The sequence below is a fragment of the Nerophis lumbriciformis genome, linkage group LG32 (assembly GCF_033978685.3).
Source record: "Nerophis lumbriciformis linkage group LG32, RoL_Nlum_v2.1, whole genome shotgun sequence".
Taxonomy (NCBI): domain Eukaryota; kingdom Metazoa; phylum Chordata; class Actinopteri; order Syngnathiformes; family Syngnathidae; genus Nerophis; species Nerophis lumbriciformis.
Genome location: NC_084579.2, coordinates 14,188,786 through 14,216,184, shown reverse-complemented (window position 1 = coordinate 14,216,184; position 27,399 = coordinate 14,188,786). Strand labels below are relative to the sequence as shown.

Here is a 27,399-nt window from a genome sequence, read left to right as displayed (position 1 = left end):
AGGGCTATATAAGTAAACTTTGATTGATTGATTGATTACATCATTCCTAAAAATATGTAACAAGTTAATATTTGAAGAAATGAATGAAAGACTGGGTTTGGGTCAAAGGTGATTTTAATAAGGACAGTCATGTTGCGGGTGCGCCCCCTACCGACCAAAATCGGAGCAGAGAGCAAACTGATGACGTGGTTGACTCGCGCAGCAGCAGCAGGATGGCTGACCAGAGCAGGCAAACAAAACTCGCCGCAGCCAAGAAAAAGGTAACATTATTTACAATTTGCCCTTAAGTGTCACGAAACGCTTATTTTGTGTTGCAATGCCACGGACGTACTAACCCAGCAATGGCGGTGTCATTACACGTCGCCCGACCTCTACGCCGTCGCTTGTCCGGCCTCTGTCGCTCATGTTGCGCCAAAATGCGCAGGAAAACCCGGTGCTGTAAACGAGGCCTCTACTTAAAAACATAAACTTTTCCAAAATATCAATATTTAATTCACGTCCTAATGACGTTTTTATCTCCCGATACCGTTTGAACAACCGGTGGTTTGTATATTTAAGGTTTACAAGCCGCTTTGTAAAACGACAAACTAAATTCAAGCGAAGCAGGACGTGCTAACGTGGCTACGCGAATGTTAGCACAAAATGCTAACTAATGACTAGTAAGCGTGGTGTAAGCATGACAAAATCACGGGGCAGCTTTTTTGTTACTTGGGTGTTTTTTGGTTCTAGTTTTCCTATCGGACGTATAGAATGACAACAACTGTTTTGACAGCTGACAGCTCACTTCCGTCCCGCTGTGTGCTTGACTTAGGCGTGTAGCCTTGTCAAAAACATGGCTGTTTTAAAAAAAGAAAAAAATATCTGCCACATTACCTTGTAGAAGTACATTACCTAGTAGGAAATAACACTTTCGCATCACAGCTATCCTTAAACATGAGTAGATTAAAGTAACATTTCCTCACCATGATTAGTTAAAAAAAAAAAATGTCACCTCTGAAAAGAGAATTCCCTATTGTCCTTCAGTGCTTTTATGACCCACAATGGCAACTTATAGTGTGTTTGTACTAGCAAAGACACGGGATAGGCATTTTGTCAGTGGTTATTAATGGCTGTCTTCATTTGTAACTTGATCTTATACTGTAAGTAGGCTTCACATTGTTTGAGACAAGGTTAAGTAATTATTGCCTTTGTTGCTCAGAGCTTTTACTTTTATGCAACAAGACCTGAAGCGTGAACATGCACCTTTGATGTTTTTAAACATTGATGTTTCTGCTCATATATGTATATATATACAGTGTTGGGTTAGTTACTGAAAACCAGTAAGTAGTTACAGTTACTAGTTACTTTATTTCAAAAGTAACTCAGTTACTTACACCAAATAGTAATGCATTACTGTGAAAAGTAACTATTTAGTTACTTATTTTTTAAGGCTCCCATTAAAGGGGAACATTATCACAATTTCAGAAGGATTAAAACCATTAAAAATCAGTTCCCAATGGCTTATTTTATTTTTCAAAGTTTTTTTCAAAATTTTACCCATCACGCAATATCCCTAAAAAAAGCTTCAAAGTGCCTGATTTTAACCATCTTTATATACACCCGTCCATTTTCCTGTGACGTCACATAGTGATGCCAACTCAAACAAACGTGGCACATAGAACAGCAAGCTATAGCGACATTAGCTCGGATTCAGACTCTGATTTCAGCGGCTTAAGCGATTTAACAGATTACGCATGTATTGAAACGGATGGTTGTAGTGTGGAGGCAGGTAGCGAAAACGAAATTGAAGAAGAAACTGAAGCTATTGAGCCATATCGGTTTGAACCGTATGCAAGCGAAACCGACGAAAACGACACGACAGCCAGCGACACGGGAGAAAGCGAGGACGAATTCAGCGATCGCCTTTTAACCAACGATTGGTATGTGTTTGTTTGGCATTAAAGGAAACTAACAACTAGGAACTAGGTTTACAGCATATGAAATACATTTGGCAACAACATGCACTTTGAGAATGCAGACAGCCCAATTTTCATCAATTAATATATTCTGTAGACATACCCTCATCCGCGCTCTTTTCCTAAAAGGTGATCTGTCCAGTTTTGGAGTTGATGTCAGCAGGCCAGGGAAGCTAGGGTCGATATTCTTCTCTTGATCATATTTGGTGGCATAAGGGACGGTGTAAGCCAAGACATCCAGGGGGTTTAGCTCGCTCGTCTGCGGGAACAAACTGCCGCCATTGCTTGCCGTGCTACCGAGGTCCTTTGTCCCTGAATTGCTCACACACTCCGGCAGATTCAATGGGGGTCTGGCGGCAGATTTCTTTGACTTTATCGTTGGAAATGCATCTGCTTTGAGTGTCGCAGGATATCCACACATTCTTGCCATCTCTGTCGTAGCATAGCTTTCGTCGGTAAAGTGTGCGGAACAAACGTCCAATTTCTTGCCACTTTCGCATCTTTGGGCCACTGGTGCAACTTGAATCCGTCCCTGTTCGTGTTGTTACACCCTCCGACAACACACCGACGAGGCATGATGTCTCCAAGGTACGGAAAACAGTCGAAAAAACGGAAAATAACAGAGCTGATTTGACTCGGTGTTTGTAATGTGTTTGAGAAAATGGCGGATTGCTTCCCGATGTGACGTCACAGCGTCATCGCTCCGAGAGCGAATAATAGAAAGGCGTTTAATTTTCCAAAATTCACCCATTTAGAGTTCGGAAATCGGTTAAAAAAATATATGGTCTTTTTTTCTGCAACATCAAGGTATATATTGAGGCTTACATAGGTCTGGTGATAATGTTCCCCTTTAATGCCCTTTTAGCCTTCATTTCAGTACTGTTATTGCACTGGAAAATAATACAATCTGTTGATCAACTTTGCATCACTGAACTCTGCTGAGCAATGTGGTCTACATACAACACACAAAGACAAATATATGTTTCAAAGGGCCAATTTATTTCAGGCCAGAACAAATTGACAAAACTATTTTAAATAGCTGCAACATAACATACATAAGTGACAAACAGCATAATAATAACATGTCACAACATAGCTGTAAACCTGGCTTCACCCAAGGAAGGCACACATGACCGTATTTCCTTGAATTGCCGCCGGTATATAGTATGCGCATGCCTCGATTTACCGCCGGGTCAAACTCGTTTCGCAAAATAGTTAGCGCATGCCTAGAATTACCGCCGGGTCAGAATTACCGCCGGGTCAATCTCGTTTCGCAAAATAATTAGCGCATGCCTAGAATTACCGCCGGGTCAAACTCGTTTCGCAAAATAATTAGCGCATGCCTAGAATTACCGCCGAGTCAAACTCGTTTCAGCAAAATAATTAGCATATGACTAGAATTACCGCCGTGTAAGTCACGTACCTACTACGTTTTATATAATTGCAATTCTTATTATTAATATTGTGTTAGTTTGTAGTGGTGGAGAGCTGACTTTTTGTTGTTGGAGTTGCGTCTTTCAAATCGCTTTATTTTGAAAAAATGTTTTATTAACATAGCTGCGTGTGTCAAATATGAGTCATTTTGATGCAGTTGTACGAGTAACATTTCAGAAACAAATCATGAGCTAAGAAAAACTGCTAACAGGTGGTAATAATGTTATTTTAATTGCCTTTTCAGACCCAAACAAAAAGAACTCCCGGGATGATTCATTGTGCTTTAAATTTTGTTGCGGCATTAAGCGATGTCATGATGGTATCCTTACATCACACTCAAATTTATAAGCGCATGCCTAAATTTACCGCATAAGCGCCGGAGTGAGAAGAGGTTTTAAATTAATTGCCGCATGCCTAAATTTACCGCATGCCTTTGGTAAGCGCCGGAGTGAGAAGAGGTTTTAAATTAATTACCGCCCGGGCGCTAATTCAAGGAAATACGGTACACAAAGCCTAACCAGGCATTTTTTTTTCTCTCAAGGAATTCGGAAATAAAATCATGTCTTCATGATATCAACACTGTACTGAAGCCCAGAACATTCTACGCATTTCCCCAGTTTTAGTTTAGAGATAAGGAAAGATTGGCCTGGCCCACTGGGATCCCTCTTTATGTTTGTGAACTTTATAGTCTATACATTTGGAGTGATGTGATAATCAAACACTCTCGAAGTCCAGAATGAAAGAGTATATAAGAGAATTGACAAGAGTGTGTGTACCTTCAGTGATGAATGATGAGCAGATGCAGAGTTTTGAGTGTTTTCTTTAGCTCGCTTTCCGTGTTTATGTACTCACTGTCCACTGTGTCCAGCTGCCTGAAATCGGGTGACGCCACTGTAGAAATAGCCTGCATGTCTTCTAACACATACACTGCAATGGCTCTATCAATGTTGTCCTGGCTAGCAGTCCCTTCGTTAAAATCCAGCCGCTGGTGGAGGTGAAGTGTGTCTCTCTTTACTAGCTTCGTCGAAGCATGTTGCTTTTGTAGCTGTTTCAGCAGATTTGAATTGCTGTTTTGGCCAGTAAATAGGACCTTTGATCCAAGACACAACTTACATTTAACTAAAATGTTATTTTCTTTGTGCTCGACAAAAAAAAAAGTAGTGAGACTATCTCCATGTTAAGAAACTCGGCTTCTGGCTCCGCCATGTCTTGTTAGTAAACACAGCCCCCCACCCCCCACCCCGACAAAGCGGCCTCTTCTTTTCCTTGTGACACAGAAGGACGACACCACAGCGCTCCAATAAAACACACTCAAATCTTCTGTTTCTAGCCGATACTACATAAAAAATAACGTAAAATAACGCAGTAACGCATCATATAGTAACGGTAACTGAGTTACTGAATATAAAAAATAACGCGTTAGACTATTAGTTATCGCCGAAAATAACGGTGTTACAAAGTAACGCGTTAGTCCCAACACTATATATATTACAGCTGTCAAAGGTAATGCGGTAGCGCGTTAACTATAAGTTCCTTTAACGGCAATTTTTTTTTTTAATGTGCGATTAACGTTTTTGACCCTCGGCCCCTTCCGTAGTTTGGGGAAAAGTGTAATGGTGGCCACTCGTCCAGTTACTTATGAGCCACAGGCTCGAAAATAGCTTGAGGAACTGCACAAAGAAAGGGAGACCTTACCTGATATATTATTTTATAACCTGTTCTGATTGATCGTCCGCAATTGCAGAATGTTTAACAGGCTGAATATAACATTTCATTAGAAAATAGGTGAAGAATGTTAAAATCATTGTCATGCAGAGATAGGAATGACATTAACTTGCGCTACTGTGCAGTAGTTTGGGTCAATAATTACATAAGCACACTATATCCACTCATCACCCTGCAAAAGAAAGCAATAACGGTCATTCATAAGGCAGGATATAGTGATCACACAAATACATTTTTCTTATATTCAAAACTATTGAAATGTAAAGATCTAGTGGAACTACAAACGGTACAAATTACATATAAAACAAAAAAAGTGTGAAGTGGGTAAAGATTATTGATAATATGTTGTAATAAGATCGGTACATTTATCATTGTATATCATAATAATGATGATAAGAAAGCTAGTTATTTGATTTATAAAACAAGATGTTGGAGTAAATAAGTTTCACTTCTTCCCACTCCTTTTTGGATATGAAAAAACCTAACCATTATGTATTGTTTTCATTTTTTATGTGTTTTCATTGTGAAATATTTGTTTAGATTTCTGTACCTTATTGAGATTATTTTCTTTTTTCATTATTTTTTATTTTGCTTTTATTTTAACATGTCCAAAATCAACTACTAACTTGTACAACATGTAAAGTACAGAATATCAAGAACATTTAATCATGTAGAAAAAATATCACCCAACATCTTTGACAGTCAAAGCATGATTGTAACTATCCACATTTTGTTTAATTAATGCATGAAATTGCTATCTAAACATGGAAGTGTGGCTCCTCTCCTCTACATGCAAGTGCTCCTAAAGCAGGAATACAATTTCGGTATTTCTAAAATTTAGGGGAAACTCTGACATTAAAAAAATAAAAATGTCTAATATTACGATCATGCTTTTTCGGAGATGTTTTGCAATGTTATTCTGTGATTTTTGCATCTAAATAAATGCTAGTACATCAGTTTAGGAATATGAGGGCGGGTGGATTTTTCTTGCCGTATTTGATGCACTCTGCTGCTACATTCATGCATTGTTGAGTGTCCAACAGGCTGTGTATGTACATTGTATATATAAATATATATATATATATATATATATATTTTTTTTTTTTTGTGTGTGTGTGTGTGCTGCTCAGCTGAAGGAGTTCCAGCAGAAGAGTTCCCCTGTCAGTGTTGGTGTAGATAAAGCAGGAGGAGGACTTGGTGGCGGCACAGGAGCCAAAAAGAAGAGGAAAGGGAAAGGATTCAACCAGTACGATGCACCCTCAATAGACAGAAACTCTCCAGACAACGTAAGCTCTTTTCCTACTTTGATTTAGGGTGCCAAATACTTGGCTTTCAATGCAGGTATTAAATGTCTTGTTGCATGCCTGGTGACCAGCTAACAGGGAAACAACACAGTAGAGTGGAACTTCCCCCTTAGGTCACACAATTCAGAATTTGACTAGTACAGTGGTTCTCAAACTTTTTTCACCAAGTACCCCCTCAGAAAACACTTGGCACTGTAAGTACCACCATAATGACCAACATTAAAATACAGTAGAGTAGTAGGCCTAAATATTCATAAAAAAATATGCAGATGTTTTATTTAACAAATCAGTATGTGAATGTGTGTGTGAATGGGTGAATGTGGAAATAGTGTCAAAGCGCTTTGAGTTCCTTAAAAAAAGGTAGAAAAGCGCTATACAAGTATAACCCATATATTTAATATTTTTGGCCACTGTAACATTACACACAGTTTGAATAGTAACACTGTGTTTGAATATTTAATTGAGTGATTCTTCGGCGTATCACTAGATGGAGCTTGCATACCAATAGTGGCAGAGCCGTGTTTAAAGAGAGAATGGCCTACTAAACGAGAGGCGCCGCCTTTGTTACCAAAGAAAAGAATGCGGTTTTGACCGCAAGCATGCAAATGCAGTCGTTCTGACAATAGTTTTCCTAACAAAACCAACCAAAATAATAAGTCTAAATATAGTTCTAAACATACTCCAGCTCACAAACGTACAATAAAACTAGTTTTTTTTTGTGAAAGTATAATTTTGCAGCCGTATTTCATGCCTTCTGTTGCTACATTCATGCATTGTTGAGTGTCCAGCAGGCTATATAGCACACACCGACAGCGCGAGGAACAGAAAAAAAAATACACAGAACGACCATAAAAACGTATTACCCTCATTTTGCCAAAATCTTCATTAGATTTGGACCAACAATTTGTGTGAAGTATGTCAACTGTGATGGCTGCCTCCAATGTATTGTTTGTAATTACTGTGCTATCTATGCCTATGCTTTTCAGACTTAGACGAACTTTATCGATCCACTATCATCTATTATTGATCCCAAATTTTTTTTAATTGTTTAATGTCTACTTTGTCTATTTGTATTTGTGTTCGACTTTCCCTTCTGTTGTTACCGAATAGCATTATCTGAGTTTTACTGAGATTCAAGGATAGTCTGTTTTTGTCAAACTATCTCTTTAATTTGTTAATTTCTTCCGTTTTTTAATTTGTATCACCTTCTGTGTGTTCTGTCCTGAACAAAACACAGATGTTGTGTTGTGTCTTTACTTTGCACAAGACTACTGTAGTGTGTGGCTCTCTAGTGTTGACGGCAAACCTTCTCCAATAGTTGTCTTGATTCCGGGTGGAGCAGCCCCATGCTGCACAACGGGGCATTTTTACATGCCGAAAAACTAACAAGGAAGCACCGCAGACACATAGTAGCAGTCATGGCACCCTGCAGTCATACTGTATCAGTGTCTTTTGACCAATCATGGAGGAGATCGCCTGAAACCAGGTTGGCCATACTCTCTTTATACATGTCTGTGACTAGTGGTACACATACCACAGTTTGAGAATCACTGGACTCGTGGCTTTACCTTATTTTTATACTTGCAATTAAGACCCTGGAATGTATCATTTCTGTGTTTATTGTTTGCTATGGTGAACATTTTGTTTTTGAAATCCAAATTAGAGGTTCCACTGTATTATCAGACACGATAGATAACGGACCAGTCCTGTTTTGATGGTGTTAGAATGGTAGTGCTTTGGAAGGTTTAATCAGGATAAGTAAGAACAAAAAAAAAAGGAGTTGTAGAATTTTGTGTACCAAACCTGTTTCTCCACATTTTTTAACCTTTCTCCTTTGTAGATTCCTTTGTGAATTCTTTAAACTCCCTCCGAGCTGCCTTCTAAAATGTTCCCTCTTCTTCTTTCACATCTCTTTGGTGTCTGTAGTTTGACAGTATTCTCAAAACACTTAGCCAAAGCAATGGAGTAGTCTTGCCTCCATGTGACAAACGTCAGGTAAGCTTTTGTTGCTGTCTTTCTATCCTCATGTCTTCCCCTTCCCTTTTGATGCTTTCCTCTACTGTACCGCCTTCTACTCATATCTTATTTATGCATCTTCACTGCCATCTTTAATGAATGGTCCAGAAAGCATTGGCCCGGTTTGAGCTGAATGTTTTGCACGTCTAGAGCTTGCGGAAAATGATGCATGTAAAAAATGTTTTAAATACAGTAGTACCTCAACGTAGAAGCTTGATTGGTTCTGTGACGCAGCTCTTAACTCAAAACACTTGTATCTTGAACCAGTGTTTAATTGGTGCTTACCCCAAAAGAGCACATTTTTATCATGTATTAAGATATTTTATAAAAACAATACAATACAGTAGTTTTATAAAGTAATATAATACCAATGATAATAATGTACAGTGTTTACTTTGGAGAGTGGGCTGATCTCCTTCCAGTTGCTTTTTCTGTCAAACACGCTAAGAGCAGTGTTTTCATAATTTCCTTGATAAATGTTAGCCATTTTTATATTACTACAATAATCTTTGGCTGGTGTTACTCATTCCGCTTCAATATGGTGCAGACTAGCGGTGACACGCTCATATTGCTTCGCCAAGTTGACAACACATTCGGTCATGCTTTTGATGATTTCTTTCTTCATCATGACATTGCTTCTTCTCAGCACTGTTCTTCACACCCACATTCTTTCTTCCCATGCTTGGAAAATCAAGGTTATGTTGATCTCTAGCTATAAGCTAATGCTAGCGAGTAAAACCTGATGTTTTGAGCGGCTCTTACGAGGTTCACTGTGGCATTTGCTACGCCAACTGATGGAACTTAAAACATAACAGTTAGCCGAGAGACAGCTCATATCTCAAAACACTCCTTTGTTGAGGTAGCACTGTATAGCGAGTTCACACCACTGTTTGCTAGGGATTCTACCCATTGTGTTTACTGTTAAACGGAGCATGCGGCATGGCCTTGCAGAAATATTTTGAACGCATACAATAATGTAAGCATTATCCTTTCTTTACATGTGTGTCTATGTCACTGTCCTTAATACAGTACAAGTTGTGCATCCTTTAGGTGTTTTCTGTCCTAACTTGTGTGTATGTGCCATTTTAGAACTTAGCCGACATGGAGACCACATGCTCCTCAGTTTCCCCGCTCACAGAGGACCTGGCAGCTGAGCTTGACTGCAACACGCCTGTATCTAACACTACCACTAGCACTAACGCCACTACTAACCTTCAAAGTATAAGCCACCATGCTGACCTGTCACAGGTGTGTCACTTACGCTCTGCATACATTTTCGTCAATGCAACTTCATACACAAAATAATACATTCTACAGTATTTGTTTTTTGGGGTCGAGTTTGAAAAAGTACATCAACATATTTCTTGAGATTTTGTCCTCCGATAAAAAAAACAAAGATATAATAAAGGTGCAGATTTAGGAGATATTTTTTACAGTTCCAGAGTTACTGTCCATTTGCATTGAGGCAGTAATCCACCACATTAGGAGATATGTGTCCTGTAGGTCAGTGGTCCCCAACCAACGGGCCGCGGCCCGGTACCGGTCCGTGGATCGATTGGTACCGGGCCGCACAAGAAATAAAAAAAATAAAAAAAGTATTCATTTTTTTATTAAATCAACATAAAAAAACACAAGATACACTTACAATTAGTGCACCAACCCAAAAAACCTCCCTCCCCCATTTACACTCATTCACACTCATTCGCACAAAAGGGTTGTTTAAGTTAAAGTTAAAGTACCTATGATAGTCACACACACACAAGGCGTGGCAAAATTATTCTCTGCATTTGACCCATCACCCTTGATCACCCCCTGGGAGGTGAGGGGAGCAGTGGGCAGCAGCGGTGGCCGCGCCCGGGAATCATTTTTGGTGATTTAACCCCCAATTCCAACCCTTGATTTTTCTTTCTGTTATTAATATTTCTGGCTCCTACATTATATATCAATATAGATCAATACAGTCTGCAGGGATACAGTCCGTAAGCACACATCATTGTATTTTTTTATGCCAAAAAATAAAATACCATACCCCCACACCCTCCCCGGTCCGTGGGACAAATTTTCAAGCGTTGACCGGTCCGCAGTTACAAAAAGGTTGGTTGACCACTGCTGTAGGTGACATTTGCATTTCGCATTATTATCGCTCCCTACAGGACAGGAATTCAACAGTATCGTCCAGAATGTCATAATATTTAAACTCAGATTAGTTTGACATGTTTACCATTTCCATTTGTCCATTCTTTTGTCCTGCAGAACTATCCCGATACCAATGGCAATGAGAGTTTAACAGAGGAAAATATGTGAGTAAATTCATATTACCTAACCACTCTGACTTGTGAGAGTGCACAGATGATACATTTACAGTGTGTATCTATGTGTGTGCGCATGTACTGTGTATTGCACCAGGCAGTGTTGTGTATTAATGTGTGTCATCCCACAGGCCGCTGTCTTCCACAGAGAGCCTGAGACAGCTATCCCAGCAACTAAACGGCCTTGTCTCTGAGGTACATCCAACGCCAAGGCATTGTCCATCAAACTTAACTTGTAATTCAAATTAATGTAATTAGTATCAAAGGTTCAATAATTTTTTTATCCTTTCAGACGCCTGCTGCTCACGTGAACGGCGAGAGAGAACTGGAGGTGAGACTGAAAATACATATATGTTGAGCACACACTCCGATGATTACCCATTTTGTTAAAACATTCACAAATGATTCTCCTTCCTACCACATGTCCTTTTTGTTTGTCCTTTGCAACAACACTTTATCTTTATCTTTTAATTCCCCCCCTCCCCCCCTTTCCTTTCCCGGATGCATGTGCGCACGATAGAGTCTGAACCAGGAGCTGTCTGCTGCCCTGGAGTCCAGCAACTTAACAAACTCTCAGCTCAATACCAAGCTTGACCAGCTGGTAAGAAGCTGTGTGTGTGTTTTCCGTGTGTGCATGCACTTTTGAATAAGAGATGCGACCACAGCGCACGTCCTGGATTAAATGTTATCTTTATTGCACGCCACTGCGAGTACCCTCACTAAAAAGGTTACCGATGCATGTACATCATCGCATGAGTTTGATTATTTTATATATAATTCTCATCTGTCTTTGCAATGCTTTTCTGCAGAATATAGTGTATGGAGCTGTTTGTGCAGGTCGAAGCTGCCTTAACTTCTTAGTTGAAAACAATTTAGCACAATAACAGCAATAAGGTTGTCTTGTTTTGTGATTTGCACGGATGGAACTGTATCACATCGTTGCAACGATTTAAAGTGTACCCCTTTTAACTCTTCTTTGGCTTTCTTAGGCCAAACAATCTCAGGAGCTCACAGATCAGCTACAGAAGGTATACAGAATTTTTTTGATTTACTTTTTGCTTGTTAATCATTCCTCAGTTTTATCTCCTTCCTGGATGTTCATAGTGTTTGTATTTGTGATCATTCAGGAGCGAAAAGAATTTGAACAAAAGTCTTCCAAAGAGCAGGGTGCAATGCGAGAGCAACTGCAGGTAAATGAATTCGCTAGAACATGTGAATGCAACTGTTGCGAAAAAAAGGTCTTGCAGTCACTAAGCCTGGGCCAATAGTAAATAAATCAAACGGTAAATTAAATTGAACTCCATAACTTTCCATGTTTGTGTTTTTTGTTTTCTTCGTCTTTCATTTTCAAGCAGGGTCTAAGGGTTCACTTTGTTCATGGGTCTCCCGTTTATTTATTCGCGGAAATAAATGAACAGTCATCCACAATCTTTGTCTCGGTGGGCAGAGGTGGGATTGCGAAATTACACGCACAAAATGCATGAACAGAGAGCCTCACTAGTCATGAGTTGCTAATGAGAAGCACCGCAAATAAATACCAATTAGGAGGAAAAAAAGATGATTGCAAAGTCAAATGTGTCTTTGTGCTAGTACTTCAAATTGGCTAGATGAAAAGGCAGGTATGCCGAATTGGTTGCAAAGTGATGACAAGGGAGAAAAACATTTACAAAAAACAATCAACTCAGTTTTTCCACTTGGGAGAAAAAAAACTACACTTCAAGATATTTAATATTAATTGAAGTGCAATTTTTGTTAATAGAGACTAAAAGTCAATTTTATTTTTTGTACTTATTTACTTATATACTTATTTATTGATCTTTCTATTATGATACTACAGTAATGAGAAATAAAAGTTTTTAATGGGTTACTTGCATTATTATTGTTTTATATTATGATTACAATTGTGCTTAATTTGGTCTCAAAATACTGTTGAAAATAATATTGTTTATCGGTAATAATTTGTGGGTCAATATAGCAGCCAGCACAATTGATTATCGTCCCAGGCCTAGTCATGAAATACTATATACTGTGCATCCGGAAAGTATTCACAGAGCTTCATTTTTTTAAACATTTTGTTATGTAACAGCCGTATTCAAAAATGGAATACATTGTTTTTCTCAAAATTCTAAAATTACAATTCCATAATGACTTTGTGTCAAATATATTGTTTTTCTCAAAATTCTAAAATTACAATTCCATAATGACAATGTGTCATGTGACATTTATGAATGATGGAGGCCACTGTGCTCATTGGGACCTTCAATGCAGCAGATATTTCTAAATTTGTGCCCCGAGACAATCCTGTCTCAGGGGTTTACTGACAATTCTTTAGACTTCATGCTTGGTTTGTGCTCTGCCATGCACTGTCAATTGTGGGACCTTATATATAGATAGGTGTGTGCCTTTCCAAATCATGTCCAACCAACTGAATTTACCACAGATGGACTCCAGTTAAGCTGTAGGAACATCTCAAGGATGATGAGTTAAAACAGGATGCACCTGATCTCACTTTTGAGCTTCTTGGCAAAGGCTGTGCACACTTATGAACATTGGGTTTCTTAGCTTTTATAAGCTGTACAAAACAAAATCACATTTTCATTATGGGGTATTGTGTGTAGAATTTTGAGGACTAAAATACATGTATTACATTCTGGAATAAAACTGTATCAAAACAAAATGTGGGGAAAGTGAAGCGCCGTGAATAATCTCCAGATGCACGGTATGACATTTCCTCATAAACTTGTACAATTCTGTAAAAAAACATGAGTCCGGATTTTCTTGTTTAGAATTGCGTTTGCGATTCTCTGGGAGACTTTTTTGTATGCGGCAGCACACACAATGTTAATGGGGTTGTGCTCTAATTTTGAATAATTAACACAGTTTTGTTTATTATGTTATGTTTATTATTAAATTAAATGTGATCCCACATATATTTAAATGATGTGTGGAATCTGAGCCGAGGATGTCGTTGTGGCTTGTGCAGCCATTTAAGACACTTGTGATTAAGGGCTATATAAATAAACTTTGATTGATTGATTGATGTGGTTTAAAGAAAGGTCCAATGGTCTTTCATAGGAGATAGGACAGTTGAAGCGACTTTCTTGATAGAAATGACTAGAAAAACTGAAAATAAACCCTTAAGTCACTCATTCGACAGTACATACTGTACTTGCAAGTTGCACGTAATGTTGGTTGTCAGTAGGTAGAACCGGGGCAGTGGAGCTAATTCACCCTAGCCGTTGAACCTTGCTGGGGGAGGGGTAGAACAAGGAGGAAGTGTCAGCAGTGCAGAATACTTCCTTGAGTATATAGCTTCTCAGGTAAAATGGAAAAAGTTGTCCTTTGGATAATAAAGTGCATGTTAATGTGAAAAGTGGTCGCAATTTATTTCTTTTTGCAGCCGTTTTCCCTAAATATATTAAAATGACATGTACGTATACTATAACTGGCAAGCTCCTTTTCGATGCCGAGTCCTCTCTGGAGTTGAGTAGATAAATGTCCCCCGGCTACTGTATGAGAAAAGGAGGCAATCTATCTGCTCCAATCGCGCTATGATAAACATTTATATTGTGTCATGGCCTGGTTCGCCTTAAATGTAATAACCCTGAGATCCAATTAGCCACAGACAAAGCATCATGTGAAATATTGTATGTTGTTTTCTAAGGTTCACATTCAAACTATCGGCATACTGGTGTCGGAGAAATCGGAGCTGCAGACGGCCCTACAGTACACACAACATGCGGCACGGCAGAAAGCAGGTGCGTGTGTGTGAAGACACAAGCGAACCTGGCTAGTATTTTTTTTTTAATTTATATTGTGTTCAGCTGAGGCAGAGGACCTCAACAGCAGTCTTCAAACAACAAGGCAGAGAGTGTCGGAGCTGGAGAGAACGCTGTCTTCTGTCTCAACGCAGCAGAAACAGTTTGAAAAGGTAAATGCAACATAAATGCATTGAACAAAACAACTTTCTGGCTCATTTTTGTTTTGTTTTTGTCTCCAGCATAATAAAGAGTTAGAAAAAGACAGAGACACTTTGAGGTTGGAGGTATTTAGACAAAAGTAAGTTACATTAAGAGAGCACACATTCTTAGCAAATCTACATTAAATTCTTGAGTGTATTGTTTTAGGCGCAGTTCTATTCATCTGTCACTTTTTAGGTCACGCACAATCCTTATTTTCTGCACTTGTTTGCAGCAATTTGAGCGAGGAGTTCAAACAGCTGACCTCCGAGCTGTCAGAGCAGCTGAGGCAGAGAGTGCAAGAGACGGTAGCATTGAAGCTGGAGGTGGACGATCTTCACAAGAGGCTGGAGATCGCTGACCTCATGTTGCAGCAGGTCACTTTATACACAGACACCTGTGCCAATACTCTTAGTGGTAAGGTTAATAATTGATTATTTATTTCTCTGTTGGTTCAGTGTTCCACCCAGTCAGATCCCAGTAGTGCCAAACAACAAATCCAACTATTGCTTGAGGAGAAGCAGCAAATGGACGTGCATAATAATCAGGTACTGGAACTGTTTTGTTACCTGTAAGACCTTTTGTGTACGATTATATTAGCATACAACTATTGTTTATAATAGAATCAATGTCATACACTGACTTAACACACAATTGATATTTGATGTAGCTGATGGAGTCAGTTGGCCAACTGAAGACTGAGAGGGATTGCTATGCACAGCAGATCCAGGAGGAGGGTCGTGTTTGGAAAGACAAAACGGAGCAACTCCTCACACAAGTAAACGACGCAGTAACTAGTGGTGGTCATTTCTGTCCTGCTTTGGGGTGATTCATGTATTTGTGCTTGGTAGGTGTCATTGGTGGCGGAGGAGAGGGACAGAAACATCAACAGAGTCCAAGAACTTGAAGCTAGCATCACAGAGCTAAAGAATGCTGCAGGTAGGCCATGAACCTTTCTTGTGAAAAGCACCTGACAGGTTATAGCTGAAAAAGTGTTGTACTGTTTTTCTTGCAAAAATCTAACTTTCCTATCCGTCTCTTCCAGAATTGCTGTCCCGGGAGAATCACAGCGCTGCAGAGCCTCAGGCTTCAGGTCCTTCAGAGACCGAAGTAGCTTTGCAGGAGGCTCTCAACACTCTGCAACAACAAAACAACTCTCTTAATGCACAGTATCAGTCGCAAGTATGCTCAAGCAGTCATAAATATCACATTTTTGTACAATTTCCCTTGTGGATCATTTAAGTTTGTCTAAGTCTTGTCTAAGTCTAAGTAATCTCTGCCCTATTTCTTTGTAGCTGAGCGACAATGAGCAGCTGAGTCGCTTGTGCTCAGAGAAAGAAGCACGTCTAGCAGATCTGGAGCAGCAGGTGGAGAACCGGACCCAGGAGGCAGACGACCGCCGCCGCATGCTGGACGATGTGCAATCGGACAAGGCTACGATCAGCCGCGCTCTCAACCAGAACCGCACACTGAAAGATCAGCTGGCGGAGATGCAGAATGGCTTTGTTAAACTGGTCAGGTTGAAACTTGACAATTGCATTCAGAAACCATATTGCATTCTTTTTACCTCAAATCCATTTTTTTTGTTAATTTCGTACAGACAAACGAAAATATGGAGCTGACCAACGCTATTCAGTCAGAGCAGCATGTGAAGAAGGAGCTGGCACGTAGGATGGGGGAGCTTCAAGAGGAGCTGCACAACGTCAAGGAGCAGGTTTGTTTCTCATGAACTGACGTCACCTTGTACTGTATTGCTTTAAAGGGGAACTGCACTTTTTTCTCAAATTCTCACAATCCCTATGTGTGACAGAAACATAAATGTTTTTTTCTTTTTTTATGCATTCTATATTGTAATACACAGCAAGTGTGACGTCGCTAACAATGAAGTAATGGGAGTCCTCTATTGCGCTTATAAAGCCCCCTCAAAAAAACATCCAACATTTGCCAACAATGCTCCATTTTAGGGCTGCAACAACTAGTCGATTATAAAAATAGTTAGCGATTAATTTAGTCATCGATTCGTTGGATCTATGCTATGCGCATGCGCAGAGGCAAATTTTTTTACATTTTTATTTTTATTTTTTATAAACCTTTATTTATGAACTGCAACATGTACAAACAGCTGAGAAACAATAATCAAAATAAGTATGGTGCCAGTATGCTGTTTTTTTTTTTCAATAAAATACCGGAAAGGATAGAAATGTAGTTTGTCTCTTTTATCCGATTATTAATCGATTAATCAAAGTAATAATCGATAGATTAATCGATTATCAAATTAATCGTTAGTTGCAGCCCTACTCCATTTACATGTCATGACCGGCATATTAACCAAGTATTAGCAACATTGTTATTATAGGCATTAACATCGAGGAACTACTTTTAGGTAATGCGGCGCATTGATCTCCGAGGTAGGTACTACACCTATTGACGTACTGAGCCGGTGAGCTGCTGTGTCGCCTCAGAATTGGTAAAAGTTTGTGCTTGATTATAAATCAAGCCTCTCACTTGTATTGTAAAACTTTGACATTCAATTTAGACCTGAAGACATCACCAGGAAGTCATAACAAGACGCTCATTTGCTCCAAACATTTTTTACCTGAGGTGTGAGGATTATGATTAATTCACCATCTAAACGGGGAACACAAATCTTGCAATCAAAGATACTGTATGAACAGTACTATCTATCTATCAGTCTGCATTCAAGTGAGAACGGACATTGTATATAGTAAGTGATTGTTTTATTATGTTTCTGGTGTGTATTTCTTGTACAGCATTTAGCAATACTGCTAAGTTATGCTTTGTGTTTCATAATAGCTGGATCTGCTTTGCAACCAGCTTCTAAAACTTGTAGCTCATCCTTCTTATATTCAGGATCAAAATTATAAGGTGCTAGATCATCATTTGTCTCAAAGTAATCGTAAAAAATAGTAAAAAAAATAGCTAAATGTGACATGTTATCATGAATGTGCCTGTCACTACATTACATATACACTTACAGCGTGTATAGTTTTTTAGAGGGCTTTATAGGCAGAATAGATCAAATCCCCATTACCTGCATTTTTGGCTGATTTTTGCTAGTTTTTATTTTCTATTTAGAATGCATAAAAAGGCAAATGTGTATGCTTGTCTCACTTAGGGATTGTGAATGATAGGCAAATTTCCCCCAAAAAAGTGAAAGTCCCCCTTGAATACCAAGCATTTTTGCTTAGTGCCACAGATAAACGCTGTACAATTTTAACTCAAATGAATCCCTCTGTCAATTCCTCCTTCATCTCTCCTCCAGCTGGAATTGAAATATAAAGAGGCTGAAGGATTGGCAGAGCAGAGGAACCAGGTGGCGGCCCACCTGCAGCAGTACTGTGCCGGTTACCAGGCTCTTGTGTCCGAAAGGGAGCAGCTCCACCAACAGTATTTGACACAGAGCCAGATCATGGACCGGCTGCAGCATGACGAATCGCACGGCCGCACTCAGCTGGAAATGAGCCAGAATCAGCTGCAGCAAGCACAGGTATGTAAGGGTCAGGAATGTGTTGAACTACTTCTGATTTGTCTTCTTCTCTTTATCTGTTTGTTTTTATGAACGCTGCACCTGTCTCCCCCTGCAGGAGCATTTGGAGCAGTTGGTCAAAGATAACGAGCATTTGAAGACTGAGGTGAGGGAGCTGCTTAACAGTTCAGCTCTAGCAGTGACGCCACGAGATGAAGGTATAGCATCGGTTTATTCATCGCCATTCAACATCCTATTGTTTTATTAACAGACCCTCTTTTTTGTCGTTATTTGTCTCAGGCGACGGCATTGAAAGTCAGTCACCTCAAGAGAGTGTTACAGAGTTGTCCTCCATTGTAATCCCTCAAGACTTTGAGAGCCAGAAAGAGATGGTTAGTACAATGTTTTTGTTGAAAAATGATTTTATTACTGATTAATAGGGATGTAAATCTAAAAACAACTCATGATTTGATTGGATTCCATTATTTGGGAGTGACGACTTGATTCAGAATTGATTCCTGATTCAAACAATATATTATGGGTGTAAAATTATTTTAAAAAACTTTTTACAAACGCTCCTCTTGGCTGCTGACGTATGACATAATACGGGCAGCGAGTAAGCACTTAGATGGGGTAAATACATTTAAAAAAAATGGATTCTTAAAAAACTTCTGTAAAAATTATTATTACTATTATTCTCTTGTTTGGTTACTTTACATCAGTTTTGGGCGATACTACAAATTTGGGTATAGATCCATTACCAAGTAGTTACAGGTGCAGTATTGGTCATACCAATGCTGATACTAATAACGGTAAAAAAAAAAAAAAAATGAACACCATTATAATCACACACAACACAATATGGTGGTGTAACAATATCAGTTAAATATTTAAAATGATTTCCTACTATTGACTTTAATGATTAGATTTTTGCCATTAAAGTCCTTCCTTGTCCAGGTGCTTATATTTTCTGAGTTTGTAAGACATGACAAAAACCACTAAAGATTTTGTGATAATAAAAAAGATTGATCTAACAACTGTGGTACCAACTAAATACTGATACTATATTTGGTATCGTTACTATCTATTTTTGTATTGACCTGCCTACCTCTGTTTACGTTCAAGAGTTCCATCTCAGTGGTTAGCATGACTTATGATATCCTGTTATGGTGTGTAGTGTAGCATGTTAAGCTATTCCTCATCCCCCAATAATAATGATATTCGTTAGAAAAGATGTTTACCTTAGCCGCTAGTGAGAATGCTACATAATGTTTAGGACCTGGTCATTATGTTGACCTTGTCAAATTTGCAGGACCAAACATCAACATGCATTATCACGATGTAACGATTGAATTAAATCAGGGGTGCCCGTTAGATTGCTCGCAAGCTACCGGTTGATCCCGGAGGGTGTGTCAGTCGATCGCGAGGCATTAAAAAAAAATAGACCTAAAAATTTGAGATCATCAATCTTCACTACATCACTTAATCGACATTCACGGCACCCGAGGATCTTGTGAGATGGCGCTAGCTGCTGCGAGCTCAGTGTGAAAAAGAACAAAAACGACCGGCAGGAATGCAAGAAGCACTTTTTATTACAATTGACTCTCTCCCCGAACCGGCCGTCAAAAATGTAAAGACCAACAGCACAGTTCCTGTCTTCAATAAAAGTGCTGCTCCATCCTGCCTGTGCTAACAAAAATAAGGGTCTCAGAAAACTAGCACATACAAGCTACAAAGCCTCTGATGTATTTTTTGTAAAGAGTAAACAAACTAGTATGGAAGCTAGAAAAATAAGAACCTAAAAACCAACCAGTTTCATGTGGAATTGGAAGGATTTTTTTTCCCTCCACAATGTAAATTCAAAGTTGTGGAACTTATTAGCACTACTGAGAATTCTGTCTGATTTGTGATTTCATTCAATGCAAGTCGTCAGAATAAGGTAATACACCAACTTATCTTCTTGTCTTTAAAAAAGAAGGGAATCTATATGTGTTAGATAAACATGCTTGTATTTTTATTGAACACCTTTAACATGTTAACTAAAACATCTATTGTATATATATATATATATATTTATATATATATATATATATATATATATATATATATATGAATTAGGGCTGCAACAACTAATCGATTAAAATCGATTATAAAAATAGTTGGTGATTAATTTAGTCATCGATTCGTTGGATCTATGCTATGCGCATGCGCAGAGGCTACGTTTTTTTTATTTTTTATTTTTTTTATAACCTTTATTTATAAACTGCAACATTTACAAACAGCTGAGAAACAATAATCAAAATAATAGGGGTGTAACGGTACGTGTATTTGTATCGAACCGTTTCGGTACGGGGGTTTCGTTTCGGTGCGGAGGTGTACCGAACGAGTTTCCACACGGACATATTGAGTAGCGTACTGCACGTTGTGTAAACAATATTCAAAATGCCGGACATTTGAGGCATTTAAGAAACTCCGCCCTGACAGCTCCGCAAAAGAGGACATGTCCGGTGAAAAAAGGACGTATGGTCAGTCTATCCTAGCCCGTTAGCTGCTAGCATGCTAGCAAAAGAGGACTGGCAGCGATCGGTTTCACCGGACGTGAAACCGGACTGACCATATGTCCTGACCATAGACTGACCATACGTCGATAGACTGACCATACGTCTTCTTTTCACCGGACATGTCCTCTTTTGCAGGGCTGTCGGGCGGTGTTTCTTAAATGCCTCAAATGTCCGGCATTTTGAGTTAGGGTTGCGTGTATTTTCAATGTACGTTCAGGGTTAAGAAGGTTAAAAACACAACAAATTGTGCGTGCAGCAGCATTGGTGAGGGAGGGGGAGAGACAGAGAGAGCGAGAGAGTTGCACGCGCTTGCGTCGTCAGGCTCTGCTTTTTATCCATAGATTTATCACATTTAATTTTTTATTATCTATAGCAGGGGTGTCAAAAGTGTGCATTTTTGTAACATTTTCCTTGTTTTATTTGGCAAGTTGAAAGAACATGGCGCCAGTATGCTGTTTTTTTTTCCAATAAAATACTGGAAAGGATGGAAATGTAGTTTCTCTTTTATCCGATTATTAATCGATTAATCGAAGTAATAATCGACAGATTAATCGATTATCAAATTAATCGTTAGTTGCAGCCCTAATATATATATATATATATGTATATATATACACACACACACATATATATATATATATATATATATATATATATATATATATATATATATACTTTTATATATGTGTATATGTATATTTATGTATATATATATATATATATACACATATACAGTATATATATTTATATATACATATATACATAAATATATGTATATATATATTTATATTATTTATGTATTATATTTATATATATATATATATATATATATATATATATATATACACATATATAATTATATATACATATACACATATGTATATATTATAAGAAGTTATCTAATGAACAGGAAACAATACGTGAAGGTAGGCGAACACACCTCTACAACGCTAAATATATCCTGTGGTGTACCTCAGGGATCAATACTAGGACCTAAATTATTCAATCTATATATAAATGACATTTGTAAAGTTACAAAAGATTTAAAGTTAGTATTATTTGCGGATGATACAACAACGTTTTGTTCAGGAGAGAACACACAGAAGATACTACAAATAATAACAGAAGAAATTAACAAATTAAAAAGATGGTTTGACAAAAACAGACTATCGTTGAATCTCAGTAAAACTAAAATAATGCTATTTGGTAACAGTAGAAGAGAAAGTCAAACACAAATACAAATAGATGGAATAGAAATTGAAAGAGTAAATGAAACCAAATTTCTAGGTATAATGATTGATGATAAATTGAACTGGAAATCTCACGTAAAAAATATACAACATAAAGTAGCAAGAAACACGTCAATAATGAATAAAGCAAAACATGTTCTAGACAAAAAATCACTTCATATTCTCTACTGCTCACTAGTGTTACCATATCTGAGTTATCGTGCAGAAATATGGGGAAATAATTACAAAAGTACACTTCATTCATTAACGGTGTTACAAAAAAGATCAGTTAGAATAATACATAATGTTGGATATAGAGAACACACAAATCCTTTATTTATTGAATCAAAGATTCTGAAATTCTACGACATAGTGAATTTGCAAACAGCTAAAATTATACACAAAGCAAACTATAACCTGCTACCCAAGAATATACAACAATTCTTCTCAAAAAAAGAGGAGAAATATAATCTTAGAGAGAAATGTAATTTAAAACATTTGTATGCACGTACAACACTTAAGACCTTCAGTATATCAGTATGCGGAATTAAATTATGGAATGGATTAAGCAAAGCAATCAAACAATGTACTAATATGATCCACTTCAAGAAACTCTTCAAACTTAAAGTGTTTACAAAGTACAAAGAAGAAGAACCATGATAAACATTCTGAATTTATTTAACTCATCCATTCTTTCATTCTTTCACTCACAAAATAATCTTACTTATCTCAACATATGAAATGTAACTTACTTCACCAATTATTATTTATTTACTTATTTTATTGTGATTACTTATGGAGTATATTGTGAATAAATTGAGAACAGGAAGTGAACAAAAGTTTTAGCAACTGTTATGTAAAAGAAAAGGGGTAGGATTAAATAAGCTTTGCTTCTTCCTACTCCTTTTCGAACATGTTGAAAAGAGAAACTGGAGATTGTGATGTATCATGTTGTATACTTGCATGTTCGAAATAAACTCAAACTCAACTCAACTCAACACATATATATAAAAGTATATATTTATATATACATGTACATAATAAATATATATATATATATATTTACATATATATACACATATATATACCGTAATTATATTTACATATATACATATACACATATATAAAAGTATATATATATATCTATATATACATGTACATAATAAATAAATAAATATATATATATATATATATATATATATATATATGTATTTGACGTATATATATATATACACACACACACACACGCACACACACATAAAACCGAAATACGTCAAATACATTTACTGCCATCTTTTGGAGGTAATAAAAATTACATCAATGTGCTTTTCTGTTCAGGAGCTAATATTGATTTGAGCTTTTAGACTCTTATTTGTATTTTTCTTTTTTAGACAAATTGCATAACTAATTATAAATTCATCTCATGGACATAGTTTGGGTCATATTTGACATTTATGATATTTTATATTTTGGATGACACAAATATAGGAGGAGTTCATCCGCGGGGCGTTGTCCCAGGTGGAGGCGGAGCGAGACGATGCCAGGAGGCAGCTGAGGGAGGAGCACAGGCTCCACATGGCGGCAAAGCACCAAGCCACCGTGGCTCTAAACCTAGAGCGCCACAGCCACTCCGAGCACGGGCACCATCATGGCGATGAACACGCTCATGACCAACATAGTCACTGTGAACACCATCACCAGCAATCAGGTAAGAAGACATCCAGTCTTGGGATTTTAATGCTGATGTGATCGTCAATCAAGTCTTCTCTTGTCTAGAAGGAGGAGTGGCGGTAGAAGTTCATCAGGCGCTGCAGACCGCCATGGAGAGGCTCCAACAGCGGTTCACCTCGCTCATGCAGGAGAAGGCCGACCTGAAGGAGCGAGTAGAGGAGCTGGAGCATCGCTGCATTCAACTGTCTGGAGAGACGGACACTATTGGTGAGCAAGGGGGATTGTTGTTTCTTTTTTTAGACGCCAACTCATCACTGTGCTGACTTGTCAGGAGAGTACATCGCCTTGTATCAGAATCAGAGAGCCATCATGAAGCAGAAGCACCAGGAGAAGGAGCAGTACATCACCCTGCTGGCTCAGGATAAAGAAGAGATGAAGGTAACCAGGAGGGAACTGTTCGCTTAAGAACTGTTCATCCATCTTCAATTGTCTTCATTTCGTCCACAAGGCGAAGCTGGCAGAGCTGCAGGATCTTGTCATGAGGCTGGTGGCCGAGAGGAACGACTGGTACAGTCGATACATGGAGGGCGTAACTCAGGTCAACCCCGACCTGCTTCCTGTTGGCGAGGACCACAGTCCAGATGCAGAGCACCAGCATCAAGCACACCACCAGCAAGCAGGCAAGTGTAGAGGATGTACTGTAAATATACTGTCAATGTATCCTAAAGATACCTTAAATGTACCCTAAATATGCTGTACATATGCGATAAATATGCTGTAAATAATATTTAAACATTTCCTGAGGGAACTCTCCTGAAGGAATCAATAAATTACAACCGTATTTTTCGGACTATAAGGCGCAGTTTTTTTCATAGTTTGGCGACTTATATATGTTTTTTTCCCTTTTTTATTATGCATTTTCGGCAGGTGCGACTTATACTCCGGTGCGACTTTTACTCCGAAAAATACGGTCTATCTATCTATCTATCCATCTATCTATCTATATGCTTTAAATATATGATGAATATGCTGTAAACATACTGTACATATAAGATAAATATACATTAAATATAACATAATTATACTGTACATATATCATAACTATATAGAAAATGCATCGTAAAGAAACCTTAAATATACCCTGAATATGCCGTAAACATACTGTAAATATGCCTTAAATATTCTATAAATATGCTGTAAATATACTGTACATATAAGATAAATATACCATAACTATACAGTAAATACGCCTTAAATATACTGTAAATATGCTGTAAATATACTGTTCATATAATATAAATACACTGTAAATATAACATAAATATACTGTATATATACCGTAACTATTTAGTAAATGTATCGTAAACATACCTTATTTATACTCTGAATATGCCATAAATATACCTCAAATATATATGCCGAATATACTATACATATGCCTTAAAAATACTATAAATATACTGTACATATAGGATAAATATGCCTTAAGAATACTGTAAATGTGCCGTAAATATGCTGTGTACATATGTAAATATGTTATAAATATACCATTAATATGCCATTAATATACTGTAATATGTGGTAAATATAGAGTGATGTACTGTATGTCACAGCCCACTTAGTTTTCTTGGAGTAGACAAAAGGAGGCATTTTAGTGACTGGAATAAAATGCGGATATTACCAGTTTATATTATCTATAATGTTGATTATGTGAACTATTACATTACTTTTCATTTAATTTGTAAATATTTGAACACAAACTGAGAATAATCATTGAAAATGTAATAAATCTTTACGTTTACATTTTGAATTGTAATGACATTTTACTATTGTCATTTAATAACGAGTTATCATTTTTTGAAGTGTTCATCTATCTTTGCCTTTTAGAAGCCATGGAGGTCATCCCCCTGTCAGAGCCCACCGCCCAGGAAGCCCCCTCGTCGTCTCACGTCCCCGTCGGCAGCGAGCCCGCGGCGCTGGCGCCCGAAGGCGACGGCACGGCCCAGCAGATCATGCAGCTCCTCCACGACATCCAGAACCCTCAGGGGAGCACGTCGCGACTTCCCCCCTTCATGGGCGACAACCCCTGCATCCCCTTCTTCTACCGCCCTGACGAGCAGGACGAGGTGAAGATACTTGTGGTGTGAGCACTACTTCTCCTGCATTTTAGACTCTTCTTCTTCACACACAAGTGCAATAATAGGAACACACGTTAGCTTGAATGTACTACAATTTACTGTCAGCTTGCATTTTAAAGGCCAAAAAAAGGACCTGACCTCCCCAACATCATCTCAGCCGCTTTCTGGGCTCCTTTTTTTTTTTTTTTTTTTACCTTCCAGGTCCTTCTGTTACGTTTTGCTTGAATCACTTAACTGGTGTGCGTGTGTGTATGTGTGTGTGTGTGCGCGTGCGTGCGTGTGTTTCTCTCCTGTATCATTTTGTAGATTTAATCATGAAATAGTAGTTTAAGTTGCACTAAAACTGTTAACACTAAGCAGTGGTGGGATTGATGAAGCCCCTCCCCTTAGAAGGCTGAGATCCTGTGTTGAAAGGAAGTAAAGAAGGTGCAAGTGTGTGTGACGGATGTAAATATAGAAATAATTACGGGACCAATCCATTTAATTATTAGAAACATGCGATGCCAAATTCCCCAACAATAACATATGTTATGTTAATTTTTTTAACCATAAATATTAATTTAGCCTCAGAATCATCTCTTTTCTTTGTAGTTTTTGCATTGGAATTCATTTGTAGACATGTGGAAATACAAAATAAAATCAGTTTTCATTGTAATATTGTGACGACGCCCCCATAAAGCTGCAAAACTGGTTCTAATTCAAGTTAAATGTATGAAATAATGTCTGAAATACACTGTTGTGTGCCATTGAGAGCAAGCAATTACTGTAAATACTGTAAGTGTGTATCATATTGTATATTCTGCTGGGTGTGTAAGTGTGTGTGGCGGGGACGTTACTGACTGGAGGTGATTGAATTCAAAGAAAGATTAAAACGAGATACGCTATTTATTATTCTTATTGTTACTATTATTTGGAATAATTGACTCCCTTTCAACCAATCAGTTTAAAAAAGTGAAGAAAGTGATTGATTTGTTGGCAGGAGCTTAGATTTTTTTTTCCACCCCCCTCTACTGAATAAAACTGATTGAGCAACAATCTGCGCGTGTATTCCATTGTAATAAATACAATTAATTAATTACACATTCATAACGTACATTATGTCTGTTTGCATTGCATTGCACTCTCTAATAAGTTGTTTGCCCTTAGTCTTTTTGTCCATGAACACAATCACCCAAATTTGCCATATTAAAATACAGTAATATTACATGCTTTATATTTATTAAATAAAAGTATCCCGAAAAATCCCCCCGAAATAAATTCGGGAGATTGTTCGGGAGTCTCCCGGAAAATATCCCGAAGAAAATTCGGGAGATTCCCGGGAAATCTCCCGAAAAAATTCGGGAGATTTTTCGGGGTCACCCTGACGGCCAACCAAAAAGTATGACATAAACCGTTGTATCGCGCACCTTGATGGCAATGTGGGAGTCGGTTCTGAAGTACGAAGTAAAGAGAATTAACTTCATCACCTCGCCTGGTTATTGACTCCAACCCAGAATATTATACTATATATATATATAATATTATATATTCAAATACAACAATGAGTAGAGAAGTGTTATGTGTGTATATGTGTAAATAAATGAACACTGAAATTCAAGTATTTCTTTTATA

General features: G+C 37.9%; 1 protein-coding gene across 5 annotated transcripts; it reads left to right on the top strand.

Annotated features, from left to right (window-relative positions):
• The first annotated feature begins 151 nt into the window (after positions 1-151).
• Positions 152-26,961, top strand: golga2 (golgin A2). Of its 5 annotated transcripts, XM_061927486.2 has the most exons (28): positions 152-260; positions 6,245-6,400; positions 8,345-8,413; positions 9,524-9,682; positions 10,688-10,734; positions 10,875-10,938; positions 11,036-11,074; positions 11,264-11,344; positions 11,733-11,771; positions 11,871-11,933; positions 14,408-14,501; positions 14,568-14,674; positions 14,744-14,802; positions 14,938-15,079; positions 15,161-15,250; positions 15,373-15,480; positions 15,554-15,641; positions 15,748-15,884; positions 15,998-16,216; positions 16,303-16,416; positions 17,986-18,210; positions 18,308-18,407; positions 18,490-18,581; positions 23,468-23,687; positions 23,756-23,917; positions 23,982-24,088; positions 24,159-24,330; positions 25,538-26,961. In XM_061927486.2, exons 1-28 carry the CDS (start codon positions 213-215, stop codon positions 25,795-25,797), a joined length of 3,261 nt encoding a protein of 1,086 aa, XP_061783470.1. In that variant the 5' UTR covers positions 152-212; the 3' UTR covers positions 25,798-26,961. The 5 variants fall into 5 exon arrangements, with proteins under 5 accessions (XP_061783470.1, XP_061783473.1, XP_061783472.1 ...); XM_061927489.2 differs by lacking the exon at positions 9,524-9,682; XM_061927488.2 differs by lacking the exon at positions 11,264-11,344.
• The last annotated feature ends 438 nt before the right edge of the window (positions 26,962-27,399 follow it).

Bases quoted from the DNA above. Each gene is read 5' to 3' on its own strand.
- golga2 (XM_061927486.2), top strand. From the start codon at position 213: ATGGCTGACCAGAGCAGGCAAACAAAACTCGCCGCAGCCAAGAAAAAG. The intron at 14,803-14,937 runs GTAAGTTACATT...ACTTGTTTGCAG, and splicing joins TTGGAGGTATTTAGACAAAA to CAATTTGAGCGAGGAGTTCA. The intron at 23,688-23,755 runs GTAAGAAGACAT...TCTCTTGTCTAG, and splicing joins ACACCATCACCAGCAATCAG to AAGGAGGAGTGGCGGTAGAA.